This window comes from Trichoplusia ni, chromosome 4, assembly GCF_003590095.1.
Source record: "Trichoplusia ni isolate ovarian cell line Hi5 chromosome 4, tn1, whole genome shotgun sequence".
NCBI lineage: Eukaryota > Metazoa > Arthropoda > Insecta > Lepidoptera > Noctuidae > Trichoplusia > Trichoplusia ni.
In genome coordinates, this window is record NC_039481.1 from 9,729,553 (window position 1) to 9,744,046 (window position 14,494).

Consider the following 14,494-nt stretch of genomic DNA (forward strand, 5'->3'; position numbering starts at 1 on the left):
GATTAAGTATTTACTTATTTTTAAATCTGTTAAACGGCTACGGTCGTTGATCAAATATTGTACTACATTTGGCTACTCTATTATTCAATAGGGAAAGTCTTAACCCACTGAGTTTCATAATGACAACAGTCAGGAAAAGAACTAGTTTATAATTTCTTTCAGCTATAGTTTTTAGATTAGGATTGCTATAATTCACCGCCTAAGCAGTAAGTGCCTAAATATCTAGGTAGTTTTTAATACCTCCCTGTTTCAGAAATAACCTATTTCATGGACAGTCTCCAGTAAAAATGTGACGTGTGCATATAGCCAAACATTGCAATAATTCGTTGTTTTAAAACATCATAATAGCCAACAATATTTAAGATTTTTTTCAAGTCTTGGAAGGCATTTTTGGCAGCTTTTATAGGTACACTATTTTAGGGTCTAAATATTCAAATGGGACGAAATTGTGTTCGAGAATTGTATTCAATGAATTTCAAAATTATCTTGTCTCGTCTTAAATATTTAGGAAAATTTAAAATCGGGTTTTAATTCGTAATTATATTGACGTTTTGCTAATAAATTCGCGCAGTCTGTTCCCAATTCATATTTGCTATGTTGTGTGTGAAAATTTGGCGAGTAGCCATTTTGTATTACAACCTCCATTTTACTCGCACTTTCGTTCATCCATTGGTACCACATACAAATATCTTTGCCTAATTTAAAACGACATTAATAACGCCAACACCATAATATACGGTATGACATAATATTACAATGATTTTATTTAAATATCGAATTTAATATTATAATGGCTCGATTAATCCATTAAATATATTTATAACATTAAATTTCTTTTATTTGTTACTTTAAAGACATTTATGAAACGAAAATAGATTCATTAGTAACTGAGAGATAGCTGTTGGATAAATCGTAACAAAGATAGCTTTTTAGAAAAAGAAGGTTTCAAGTAAGAAGTTTTTAACAGAGGTAGAAATATTCGATGATAGATATCTATTAAATTCATTAGAAAATATTATGAATAATGTAGAATATTATATTTATTTATACTATACATATACGAGACTCATGGTCTTAGATTTGAGTCAATTTGAAATTCGTTTCGAAACATTTAAATCACGAAAAGTTTGAAACTATTCCAAAAATCGTCAGTCTTCTGAATTTCTAAGAAAATACAGAATCTCTTTCGTAGAATTGCTTTTGGTCTTAGCGGTAACTTTAAATATCTATGTAAACATTTTATGTATCATTAACAGAAATGAATACGTTTTATTATAATTTTATTTTAACAATATTATGCAGTTCGTTCAATGTACGAAAAACTAGTCAAACAATTGACTAATTATCCAATTAAAATATTTGAAGTAAACTTAGAAGTTTATTGCAAAAATATTATTTATGATGTACTGAGTGTTAAAACTTACAGAAAGAATATCGTATTTATTTTTTAACTTTGTACGGAGTAATTCCGATTGAAATACCGCCTTCAAAATGGCGTCGCGTGACGCTATCGTTAATCACACAGTTATAACTCAAAAAGGGATATCAAAGCTCCACGTTTGAAAACAATGCTCTGATTTTCCTTCATTCATGAGTATATTATCATCTACTTACATCCCCTACATCAAATATATAGTTTTCAAATAAGATACATCACTATTCATTATTCTATAGATGAAAATATTATATTTAAATAGGTGGGTAAACTCTGGTAATATTTAAGGACAATTTTAGAACGTTACGCTATTTAATCAAAAATCTGTTTATGGAAGAAAAATCAGATCATTCAGATCATTTAAGCAAGGCCATCCCCTTCGGAGCGGCCTCGCCGTCGTCACTGCAGCTCCTTGACAGCTTGTAGGATCCTCTTGACGTGTCCTACCTTGGTGACACCGAGATCCTTCAGGTCCCTCCTCGCAAGCGACAGCAATTCCCTTCCTGTGACGTCGTGCTTAGCGAAGGCCTCAGCGTACTCGTTGAGCTGAAGCGACTCCAGCCAGGTCTGGACCTCCTTTACTCCCCATGAGCGGACCTGAGCGGCGGTGAACGTCGGCGTCGGGCCTTCGGATACGCTTCGTCGGCCTCTCAGCCAGCGACTGCCTTTCTTTTGGACCTAAGGACCAGGTGAAAGGGAGACTAATGAACGCTGAGTAGGGTAACAGTTATGTACTTAGATGATGGCAAATTTCAAAGGAAGAACTATACAAACGTCACAATGACCCTCCTGACTATACTGTGTTGTTGAAGAACGAGTATAATCGGATACCGTCTAATGATAATCTACGATATGGTTTGGGGATTCTGACGGGCGAACACTGGGATATGGGCGTGAAATAAAGTACCCTTAGTTAATACGGCAGAATAATCTCGAAATTTCTTTATTTATTTCATTGACTGAGAGAAGTTTCATACCTCATCGGTTTGTAGGAAGGCGTATCCATCGTGAAGTGTTGCTCGTGCCAGGTGAGCTCGTAAGGACGCGGCGGCTCCGGCGCCTGCGCCGCTTATGCCACCGCTCTCTACTAGTTCGTGGCAGCTTTCGACCTTCATACACAAAACATAAGTAATTTGTTTAACTCGCTAATAAGAGATCATCACAAAGCTAAAAGAAGATTTATTGAAAAATAAATAATTGGTATAATTGTGTACATGATTTTGAGATCAGACCTAGAAGAGAGTTAATTCTAAAAACCTATATTGATCTTTACATATAAATATTCACGAGCTGATGAAAATTTGTACGGGAGGACTAATAATAAATAAAATAAATAATAGATGCGGCCAACACCACATACATTGTTCTGAACCAAGTAAAGTAAGTTGCTAAAGCACTTGTGTTATGGAATTCAGATACAACGAAGGTACCACAAACACCCAGACCCGAGACAATGTAGAAATGTGATTTTTTTTACATTGACCCGATCGGGGATCGAACCCGGGAACTCAGGGTTGTCTTATTTCAGTTTACAAAACTGATATTTCAGTTATGAGTTGTGGAATCATTTATTATTATCATAGTCTCACCAGCGTAGCTAGCAGTCGCCTCAGCTGCGGCGCGGGCAGGAGCTTGCCGTCGGCGTCCTGCAGCGCGTCCGCGTGCGCCGCGACCCGCCGCGCGAGTGACACGCCGTGCGATACGCCGCCGCTGGCAGACGTCTCGCTTATACATGATAGTTTGACCTGCGATCGCGAAGTTCTATGGATTAGGCACTTATTTCTCTTTATGTACTTCATGTGACTAAGCGGATACGAGAAAAAGGGTTACCTTAAAAAAATTAACTAACACGAAAAGCGTTTCGAAGGATCAATAAATGTTCCAATTTAAAGATGTTTGGTGGTATTGACTAGTAGTTATTTTTTTATAATTTTACTAGATATCGATAAGATTTTTGTTCATAATAATTTCCAATTAAATACGAACATGTTTAACCAGCGTATTGATATCGTCGAGCAAGGCCAACAATTGCGAGTTCTCGGCCGCAGAGAGTGCGACTCGCGGACTGCCGAGCCCTGCGCCTGCGCCGGAGCCGGCCAGCGCGTGCGCCTTCAGCTGCTGCTTCTCATCCCACGTTCTAAGCAAGACAAACATTCATATACCATAGAACTACACTTCTGTGGGCCTACCGAAGCTTTTTATACAGTGCGCGCAAATGCCTGTCACCTGCTGACGTACTCGCATGTAAAGTTACGAGAAGTATGGAGCTATTGACAAAAAGCTCTCGGGGGAGATAAACAAACAAGAGAGCAGTTGCCTGTTGTTTTGTTCGTTTATCACCCCGTTTATCAGAAGTTGTCTTGCACTTGCGAGTAAAATATAAGGCTATTATGAAAGCTAGACACTACACGGCGCAAAAGATAGTGCTGGGTTCTCTACTCGAGTAAGACGGAATAATAGAAAAAAGTGTTAGGTGCAGTAAAGTAAAAAAACAGACAACAATAAGACATAAAAAGCCATAGACTGTAGGTAATGGTAGAATTGAAGGAAGAGATCGGTTCGCAGTGGGACAGTGATGGCCAAAACAGAAAATAATTTTAAAATTTGACCTTCAGACCTTTGTTCAGTTCCAAAAACGCAATTGTTTGGCACTTAAAGTGTTTTCTGAGCCAGGAAATTCACTACTATATATATTCGGTTTAAAGATATTTTATATTATCATACATTCCTAAAAAAAAAACCATTAACCAAGCTAAGTGTCCTTTAAATATAAACACCACTGACCTAAACTTAACTAACCTAAGACTAGTCTCGAGGGCTCTGGACCGGCACAGCATCTGGGCTCTGTTCTTGTGTATGATCCGGACGCAGCCGGGGGGCTGCAGCCAGGCCTCGCCGTCCACCTGCACCGGGACACAGTCTTCACCGAGGATGTTGATCTGGACCGCGCGGCATTGCGCTATGCGGTGCTTCTGCAGGTTTATCAGACGGGATGCTGCCATTTGAGCCGATCCGAAAACTGCTACGACCTGGAATGTGGGGTAAAAATGGTCCTTAACTTAATTCCAAAAAAATAACTTGTGTTCCTCAATTTTAAGTTCTTAAATACTTGGTATCCGAAAAATATCGTACAAGGCACTCCTTTAGAAAAATCGCGAATGTAAGCGATGTATTTAATCAAACAAACAGAAGGTAGTAATTTCGTTTACACAAACAATTTAACAATACTACCCCCGGCTGACAGGTAATTAGATACTGACATATTTCAAGGCTATGTTCAGACACATAAAGATCTAATTCCAACATCAGGTGGAAAAGGATTTAGGGGAATCCAGCCTTCACAATCCCTGATGGAATACGTCAAAATACGGTCAGAGCGGTTCTTGTACAACATATCACAAACAGGGCTTAAGATGTAAGGGAAAGTCTCGAAAGGATTAACTAAGGTATCCTCTACCCTCCCCTCTCCTTTTACAATGTCACTGTGAATTAATTTCTCAACATGAATTAATTTGTGCGCCGTCTTATATCGTGAAGTCTAATTAAGAAAATAATTAAATTGAAGGTGACGGTTTTATTAAAACTGTACCGAGGATCTTGAAATTTTGATTTTACGCTAAATTGTGCTTCAGCAATGGGAAAGATATCAAAATTTATCAAGTGGTGTATAGAAGGACTAAATATTGAAGGTATAACAGACCAAATATAAATCATTTTTTTTTTAAGAAAGGAAGACGAAAATATAATTCCATACGTGAAAAAAAGTTTGTTTCTATGTCTAACCTAGCAAAAAAAAATGAGTATTCAGAAGAAATAAGGATCACAATTAGGATTTACGCTACAAATATTAAAGTTTAGCCCAGTACTTTCACATTTACATTGGTAGTTACGTGAATAACTGAATCTTCTGTCTTCAGAGTCGACTTTTCTTAACTTACCTATCCAAATTAGATTGATTTTTTGGTCAATTTCATACAGTATCATATTTTGCACTTGTTTCTCACCTCAAGAATTCGATCATCAAACGAAGGAGCGAGGAAGATATCATCAGCTCTGGTACCTCCCCAGAAGTTGGTGCCGCCCATGAATGAAGGTATGTTCAGAACCACAATACCTTGCAGTTCTGGCAGAGGTATCCTCTGGCCGTCGCACTCTAGCTGTACCCGTTGACCTAAGTGTCTGGAATGGGGAAAGGTATTTTAACGGATATTTAAGGCATTTTAATGAGTTATAAAGATTGCAAGAATTAATATACGAAAAAAGAAATTCATGTATTTTCGTGGGATCTTAGACCAAGATAAAAATAAACTAAAACTACTTTAAGATTTAAACGAGTTTCTTATTTGGGTAGCAGTGGTCATTATAACAGTAATTGTCCCTACCGTCACTGGCAATTGACATAATACTAAATTAGCTACTTCATAAGTAGGTCAACTAAATAAAAAAGGCCACTAAATTCTAACGAAATCATGATAGGCCTACCTGTAAGTCCTGTTCACCCACTCCTTGGAGCCAAGCACTCCATACCACATGTAGTTCCTGGCCCTGGATCTACACTTCTCTGGATGTTCCTCTCTCTTATTGTGGAAGTCTAGCGTTATCTTCGCGTCGATTCCAATACCGAAGTAGTTGTTCATCACAGCTCTTTCGTAGAATCCTTCTAGTAGTGTTTCGTCAGGGTCCATGAGAGGACTGACGGCGGCGCAGAGGGCGTCAGCGTTTGCTAGCAGACACTGGCTGATGAATCCTTGTGTGACATGAGGCCACGCCGGCAGTTGGACTAACGGGTTGATGATCGGCAGCTTCTTTGCCTTTTCGTTTGCCTCTTTGGAACCAAGCCCTGAGTTTGCGCCACCCTCACCCCATATTGATGACACCGATGTGGATAATCTGTGCGAAATAAGGTAATAGGTATATTATGAACTCGACAGTAGCTTTGGAATACAAAATTGTATTCACGTAAAATTTTTCTTGACGTATCAAGTATTTTCAACAACAAGAGTACCTAATTATTAATTTTGCAAGACTACATTTTTAAGAAATACTCGTTGTAGATGGCATTTTAAAAACGTCCTTTGGTTTATAAATGCAAATATTATCTTAAGTGCAAGAGTTTTTCCATCGACGCTAGCTAAAGCTTTTAGAATAAATTGTTAAGTAAAACAAAGGCTGAGAATAATTACTACCGAGAATAAACAGCGCTTTGTTTTTCGAAGTCTTGAGAGAGCTACGCGACTACACTAGATAAATTATTTCAAGTTTTCATAACTTTTTGCGCAAGCCTCGGGGCTTGACATACATTTTCCTGTTGAATTCGCTACAAAAATGTTGCTATTAAAATATTCATTTGGAAAAATGGAGAATGTTTTTATATAAAGCTATGTGCTTATTTACATAGTATACTTAATATTTGATATAATATTACTTACTTATCGGGCTCTCCTGGTTTGAAGAGACTGCCGCATGATATCCTGCGCGTGGCTGCCGGAGAACAGCTCAGGAACTTGCCGTACTCCGGGTCAGTCTGCCCCAAGAGCCTAGGATTGTCCGACTGTCTCCGCTCTCTAGTACTGCCAATACTTGGCTCTGGAGAATTCACACTGAGAGTATCCGTTCCCTGATCAAAAATATCACTCAATACTGATGCCATGCGGCTCGGACAAGTCTTCAAGCTCTTCTTATCTTCACTGTGTGACGGTGAAGGAGGTTCTACCACGACGCTTACTTGTGGAAAACCCGTTACGTCTGAAACATCTGTGTGGTCGTCAAAAGCAAGTTTTGGTGTTTCCAAATAATTGTGGGACTCACCCTTTTCACCGCTTCTGAGCTTTTCTTCGGATGTTTTTGGAAGAAGATGAATTAAACTCACATCTTCCATCACACGTTTTTTAAGACTCTTCTTAAATTGCTTCTTAAAAGATTTCCTGGCTATGTCGTTTCCTTCCTCGAAATGTGCTAAGCTGCAGTACTTCACTTGTTCCTCTGCTTTCGTTGCGTTTTCGATGTAGAATACTCTATTTTCAAAACCAAACTTCTCTACTTCTACTTCTTTTGGTTTCTTGACTTTCGTTATGTATTTAAGTTTAGCTTCGTTGTTTTTCTCCAAGCTTGGATTTCGGCTATCCATCGCGATGTCGGACACAGTGTCAGATGTGAATAAGGTTGTGTCATCGGTGTAAGTTTCGTTTTCTCCATTCTTCCCCATCATCGCCAACAGTACTTCTTGTCCGAGCATGGAGCTGATGTCGTCCATAATGGACTCTCCGTGTAAGGTCTCAGAGTTGACGTAAGTGGTTTCGGACATTTCTGGGGAGTCGATGTGTCCGATACCGCCCGCTTCCTCGATCTCCTCTGGTTTCGCTTCAATGATTTCCGATATTAAACTAAAGTCGTCGCTAATGTTGGACCCCTCTGAACTACTGGCCTCGATCTCTAAGTCTACGCTGGAGAGGCGCCGGTCGGGCGTGCACTCGCCGCTGGCCGGCGTCACCCTCGCACTCATCTCGAAGTGCACGTCGTCAGTATACGGTTTGTCGATGTCTATTATAGTCAATTGGTCCGATTCATAAGTATCTCCCTGTAATATCGATCTCTTATCGCTATCATCAGAGACAACTAGGTTAGGTATGGTAAGACTACTACTATTATATGTGCGCTCCAGTTCTGGCCTCAGGAGGTTCTTGCAGGAACTAGTATCACAGGAGGAGAGGTTTGACAGCGAGAGCCGGTCCTGAGGCGACGCGGAACTTGTCTTGCTGCGTTCCGCTTTGTTGTCCACTTCTAAATTGAAGCTTTCCGGTGGGTTCGAACTTATTAATTTAACTATATCTTCATCTACGTCTGGAATGCTGCGGAAAAAAACAATAATAAAGCATCCTCATTTTGCTATCAACAACAATACCATCTAGCTCATTTTAGTAAGTCAAGTTGATACTGCTTAGTCCTTACTTGTCTGGATGCAGTGAGGCGGCAGAAATAGCACTAGCAGCAGATGATCGGCGGCTGTCAGCGAAGGCTCGCGGCACCGGCAGCGCGGCGACCTCCGGAGCCCCCCCAGCGGAGGGCGGAGCGCCCGCGGCCGCGACCGCCGGCCCGCCCGCCACGGAGCTCTCGCACGTGTCGCACGTATCGCACGAGTCCACTTCTTGTGATACGCCCTATTGTTAAATAAATAATTGTATAACTTAACTCGTCTCCCTCATCGAAAGTTGGAAATGTCATGTGTGATATCATAGTTTCTAGTATTTTTTCACTCAAATGAAAGCTTCAATTGCTGTTTAGCGATAAATACACATATAGGATGAGTTCAACTATCTATATTTGGTTGGGCTTGTGATATGATTCGGCTATGTATGAAACTTCATACATCATAAAGTTTTGTGATTTTTCCTAAAGATCTTGTTTTGTTGAATATTTGGTAGTTCGAAATACGTGCACGTATTTTTATAGTCCCATGACAAACATATATTGTTACAATAATAATAAAAGGTTTTTCTCTTAGCATGACATTAAATCAGGCAGTAGTAAGGCAAAAATAAATAATCAGTACTTGTGTTATTTTACTCGAACATATAAAAATACATACCAAAAGGTTTCGAGAAAAAATATTCTCTTGTAAGAATTTCACTTTGGAGTCGATGCCAAAATGTGTTCCATATCACTATTAATGAATCTTTTTCTATCTAAGAACTAGATTTGAACGCAACACAAATAGGTGACATACAAGTTAAAATATTATCAAGTATCTAAGTGGCTTGCGAGTGGATTCTCTTACCGGCCAAGTTAATTTTGGACAGATGCCATAAAGAGCGATATTGTCTGGAATTCTTTAAGAATGTGATCCAAAACGAGATTGTTCTAAAACTTTGTAAAATAACCCTAACATTTAGCAAAAATAAGCATTTTAAATTGGCAACCTTCTGGTAGCAATTTGTTTCGGTATACGACCTTGAATAACTTTGGGCCAGGCGTCGTATTATGTAGGTATCTTTAGCTTAGTCAATTAGTTATTATTATTTCACCTAAATTGTTATATTATAATTCAGTCTTATCAGGAAAAAAACAAGATATTAAAATTAAAGGCTGATTATTTTTTTTATGGCCAGACTTACATTGTTTAATTACTACATTTTATTACATCTCCATTACAAACTTATTCTGGTACGTCTGTCAATAAACCCGGCTACGGCGTTTTGACTAGCATCCAGATTATCCAACATATAACAATGATCACGGTTCAAATAATTATAAAAACATTATAACTCTAAGTAAAAATGATTACTCTCATGTACATACCTGCGGGTACACTTGAGTAAGAGTGCGCAGGAGTGACCGCAACGCGCGCTTGACACTGTCAGCTCGGCCCGCCAGCGCGCACCCGCGTACTGCCCAATTCAGTTGTTCCTAGTAATTGCAAAACATAAACCAAATCACAATTTGCAAATCACCAAGTGTTAACAAGAATTATTTTGTGAAGGTTACCTTTTCAGTCTTTTCGATGCTGCCCTTCTCGGCAACTGGTTGTGCTTCAGGCTCGCTGTCGCTGGTCGTCTCTACTGGTTCCCACGATCTAAATGAAGACGACAATTTAAAAACATTAACAAAAAAACGTTAACTTATTTTAAAAAATGAAGTCTGTTGGATGTATACACTTCCCAGTTTTTATTCATTACTCTGTCTGTAGCTTTACCAAATAGAATGTAGAGACAAAAAGCACACTTGGCTATGTTCTTGTATCCTGCTACAAACATTGCTTCCGTACTATTCCAAGCACTTACTTGCAGCGCGCATGGTCGTGCGCGAGATGCGCGCGCGCGTGCAGCAGCAGCGACACGGCGCGACGCAGGCGGTGAGCGGCGCGCGCCGCCCCGCCCCCCGCGCGCTCCCCCGCCGCCGCCAGCCGCGAGCAGCCCGCGCGGAGAGACGTGCTGGCAGCACAACTTACTTCACCAGCCTGGGTACAAGTTATAACTTGACTTAAAAGCTTCATGATTCTTCTGCCCTTATCGTAATTTCTTTATTTGGGGTCGAGCGCTACATGTCTTCTTCTTCCACGCCTTTCTATCTGACGTCATCTTAACAACCTAATTGATGATCACACGAATAATATTTTGGAACCGTGGAGAGTCATTACTGTAATGTTTTAAAGTGCCAGGAACACGGCCTTTTTGAAACGAAATCTTTTTATTTAAAACCATGGAATGACACGACTTTGAAAGAGCCGTTACAACCGGATTATACCTATTTTTCTTAAAATATTCATACATACCTGCATGATATCCTGTAGGTTCATAAGCAGCGAGCTTTCCTCCATCAGATCAGGCGGCACGGGCGGAGGCGGCGGCGCCGACAGAGCGCGCTCGAATGTCATTATCGACCACCTAGTACGAAATGATAAGAGTTAATGCCATTCTTAACAAATTGACGACCCTAATTAAAACAAGCCCTTTTATAAGTTTCTTTTTATTGTCTTGCTCTTTGGTATTTGAAATCTCTTAAATGACTAGATATTATTAATCAAATCACATACACACGCCAAAAATCTTGTCCTAGGCGGTAATCGAAACCACAGCTCCAGCATTTAGAATCATAATACTCAATTTAATAACTATATATTAATATTATTTTCCATATACCAATCATATACATTGACTTAGCTACAAATTCCGGTGTCTTATAATAAGAGATGTTATACCTGTCTAGCATCTTAGTGGAAGCTCTCTCGTATCGCTCTATGAGCTGCTGCAGGTTGGCGGCGTCATCACAGGAGGCTCCCCAGCCAAGCACTCGGGCCAAGTCGTTGCCGGTGCCTAGAGGCAGTACTGCTGTCTGGACCTGACGCTGAAAGGACCCAGGAGTTAGGTTCGAGAGAAGTGATAAGAGAGACATGTGTTATTACAGCACATTCTATAAGAAATACTATTCATACTTGCATGAATAGTTTTTTATTGCCATGCTACTCGTAGCATGTTTTTTCCTCTAATGAAATACTGGCAAAGAAGTACAATTCTATAGTGTCGTGTGACGTCACTTACATGCATATCCAGTTTGTCGACCTCCTGCAGCACCCAGCCGACCGACCCATCACCAGAGCATACCAGCACCCTGAGGGGGGCGAAGTGCCTGAACAGACGCAGGCCTAGCCGAGGCCCCGCCCCACTCAACTCGAACACCTGAGCCGGGTTCAGCAGCTGTCTGAAGCGACGCAGGAACTTCACGCCTTGGTTATCACCTGTACCAAGAAACCTTCAATGAATAACATATCTATGAACTGTGAATAGAAAATTAAAGCGTGTTTTGATGTTTAATTTCCGACAAGAGAAGAGTATAAAAAAATCTCCAATTTAAAAGATGATATGCTACGCCGTAGCAAGCGTAGATACTAATCTAGTTACGGCGTAGCAGCTACTGATGAAGTACACTCTCACGATATGCTGGTTTAGAAGTTTGCAGAAAATAAATGGAGCTATTAGGTGGTTGTACGAAAATAGTCTTTAAGCTAATTTACGAGTTCTCAAATAAATATTCCGATGCCAACCTGATCTGGAGTTAACGAACACTATAAGTGGGCTTGCATTGGGCGGTCGGTCAGGCACCCAGGCGTCGTCGGGCCCGACGGAGTGCAGGCGTGTTGGCGGCACGACCGACGCGCGTGCCGGCCCCAGCGAACACGACGCGCTCCACGTCGGCTTGCACGCCGCGTGCACGCAGCGCCGGCACCACACGCATCTGAAGTCTTGCAATCTGGGAATAAAGGGTATTTTTAATCGAATTTAAAAAGGACTAGTTAAAATTGACTGCACGGATAGGCGAGTGATTAAGGTCACCAAGCCAAACCCACTGTGCCCGTCGCTTCGCGGGTTCGATCCCCGCGTAGGACAAGCATTTGTGTAATCTGCAATTATTTGCTCCGAGTCTGAGTGTCATTGTGTATGTGTATGTGATTTGTATGTTTATGAAACACCCTGCGACACAAGGAATTACCCTTACTGCGGGACTTACCTTCTTTTTTTAACCAGAGTGATTGTAAACTTACTTTCCAATTTCTATCTTTAAAAGATATGAATGATTGAACCTATTTTGACTTCGTGTGCAAAGTATTTTTTTTAATTTGTCTTAAAAGCTAACTTAAAACTTAAAAGAAGGAATACTCAGTGCCTCACTGCTAGTGGAAGATGACATAGACTATCAGCAACTTAGAGTAACAAAGGATCTTAAGTATCTAGCCGGTATTGGCTGGTTAAAGAAGATCCTGGTTTACAGAAGTTGTCCCTAAAACAACTTAGCAACAATTCTTATGTTACGTTATCAATATCTATTGCCGTATATCTAGCATTATCTAGTAATGGATGTTACATAAAGTCATTTTCACGTTTGAAGCACATACTTTAGTTAGCATAAGACGCTTATCGTGAAGGATGTGGGAACAGCGCATACATCCGACATTGCATCGTAAACAGAGAGGGCTGAAGTGTGGGAGCTTAGTACATTATACAGACAAATTTAGACTTAATGAGCTATAAAACTACTGTTGTACATGTATATGAATACATATTGTGTAGGTACTCTATTGTGTTTATATGAATTAAATAAAATTTGGACTTTTAGAAAAAGTGAAGTGATTTCAGTTGAGTGTTTCACGGCAGGCATTATTTAAATATTTGTCTTGACATATAGATAATCTTTAGTATATACATATTTACAGGTAAATTCACTTATAATTTCAGTCATATATGATCCAGAGCCTGTATAGCATCAAAGTTCCAATATCTTTACTTAAATACTATAAAATGATTCACTTACACGAGCTACCCTATTTGCTTCAAATGCTTTATTTAAAGGTTGGGGCCTTTCCCATTTTGAGAACCGATCCAACTAGTTCGTTTACTTTAAGTTTGTTTTCAAATATTCCAATTTCCTATTACAGACCAAAAACTTTTGTCTAGCAAAGCGGAAAGTCAAACTAGACTGGACCGAACATACATTTTATATTTAAATAGGTGCGCATCCCAACTTAGGAATTACACAAATCAATCTGGACTATTTCCCAAAAGTTTTCCTTTTCATAACAGTAAACGAGAAATATGAAAGTTTGAAAAGTTTACAGCATAAAAAAAACAGGACGCAAAAATAGGAAAATGGCGTCAAAAGAAAAACTGCCTGTATAACTTGAAATTTTGCATTGTACAATACCACATGATTACAGTATAGACGTATTTATACGGCGAATTTATACGCTATGACGAAATTAAATACACACTAATTACATACATATATGACACACTATTTTTGTTCTTTCTGTCAACAAATCATCTTTTATTTTCCTGAACTTCATCCAGCAGATTAGTCATTAAATCATACAAAAGACCAGAAAACTCGCCTTTCATAGTTGTAACACAGCTTGTAAGGTGAAAAGAGGCGAGTGAAAAAAAGTAAATTCCGAAATGAATGACCGAACGTTTTGGCACATTTCCAACACCGGATTACAGTAAGCTGTTTCTCTGCAAGAATTCCGCTTTATCAATATAAGACCATAACATCTAAAGAGCTTAAATGGACGATAAATAAATTAGGCTCCATTTGATATTATTTTGGAAACATTTACTAAACAGTGTTCAGTTGTCGGTGTAGAAATCAGTCGCGTGATTCATTTAATGAGTTTTGATCCCCCAGTAACTTTTGAACGTCTATCGAATCATTTTTTAGATGTCATCTGCCTTTATAAGGCTTGGCAGGTAAGAGGTCAGATATAATTGCATTTACTTTTTTGAAAAATAATACCGATTAAGAGCGACTACATGGTGCGTTAGTCATAAACTTGAATTTTAATCCTTTAGGTACGGAAGTCTCAAAATGGTTGATTGTGGCTCTACACAAAAACACACGAAAGGAAAACAAAAAGGCTTTTTTATCCAGGAAATAGAAGTGACACAGAAGAACATTTCTTTTAGTTAAACAGTAACAACAAAACTGAAAACTGCATTCTTCTATAACAGCACCTTCTTCGTAACAGTAGATATTCATCCAGCAAAATCTCTAAGCACGTTGGGATAAGGACTG

At 39.4% G+C, this 14,494-nt stretch overlaps 1 protein-coding gene across 1 annotated transcript in view; it reads right to left on the reverse strand.

The window, feature by feature from the left end:
• Nucleotides 1-825: 825 nt before the first annotated feature.
• The window catches only part of LOC113493054 (diacylglycerol kinase eta), a 138,041-nt gene continuing 124,372 nt past the window's right edge, over nt 826-14,494 (reverse strand). The window contains exons 7-22 of the mRNA XM_026870837.1: nt 11,973-12,178; nt 11,470-11,666; nt 11,130-11,275; nt 10,704-10,815; nt 10,213-10,388; nt 9,917-10,004; nt 9,731-9,838; nt 8,384-8,592; nt 6,865-8,283; nt 5,918-6,325; nt 5,440-5,614; nt 4,235-4,464; nt 3,422-3,572; nt 3,025-3,180; nt 2,413-2,580; nt 826-2,113 (exon numbers count right to left, since the gene is read on the reverse strand). Of these exons, the coding sequence (XP_026726638.1) occupies nt 1,835-2,113; nt 2,413-2,580; nt 3,025-3,180; nt 3,422-3,572; nt 4,235-4,464; nt 5,440-5,614; nt 5,918-6,325; nt 6,865-8,283; nt 8,384-8,592; nt 9,731-9,838; nt 9,917-10,004; nt 10,213-10,388; nt 10,704-10,815; nt 11,130-11,275; nt 11,470-11,666; nt 11,973-12,178 (4,228 nt within the window). The 3' untranslated portion in view covers nt 826-1,834. The remainder of the gene's footprint in view (nt 2,114-2,412; nt 2,581-3,024; nt 3,181-3,421; nt 3,573-4,234; nt 4,465-5,439; nt 5,615-5,917; nt 6,326-6,864; nt 8,284-8,383; nt 8,593-9,730; nt 9,839-9,916; nt 10,005-10,212; nt 10,389-10,703; nt 10,816-11,129; nt 11,276-11,469; nt 11,667-11,972; nt 12,179-14,494) is intronic.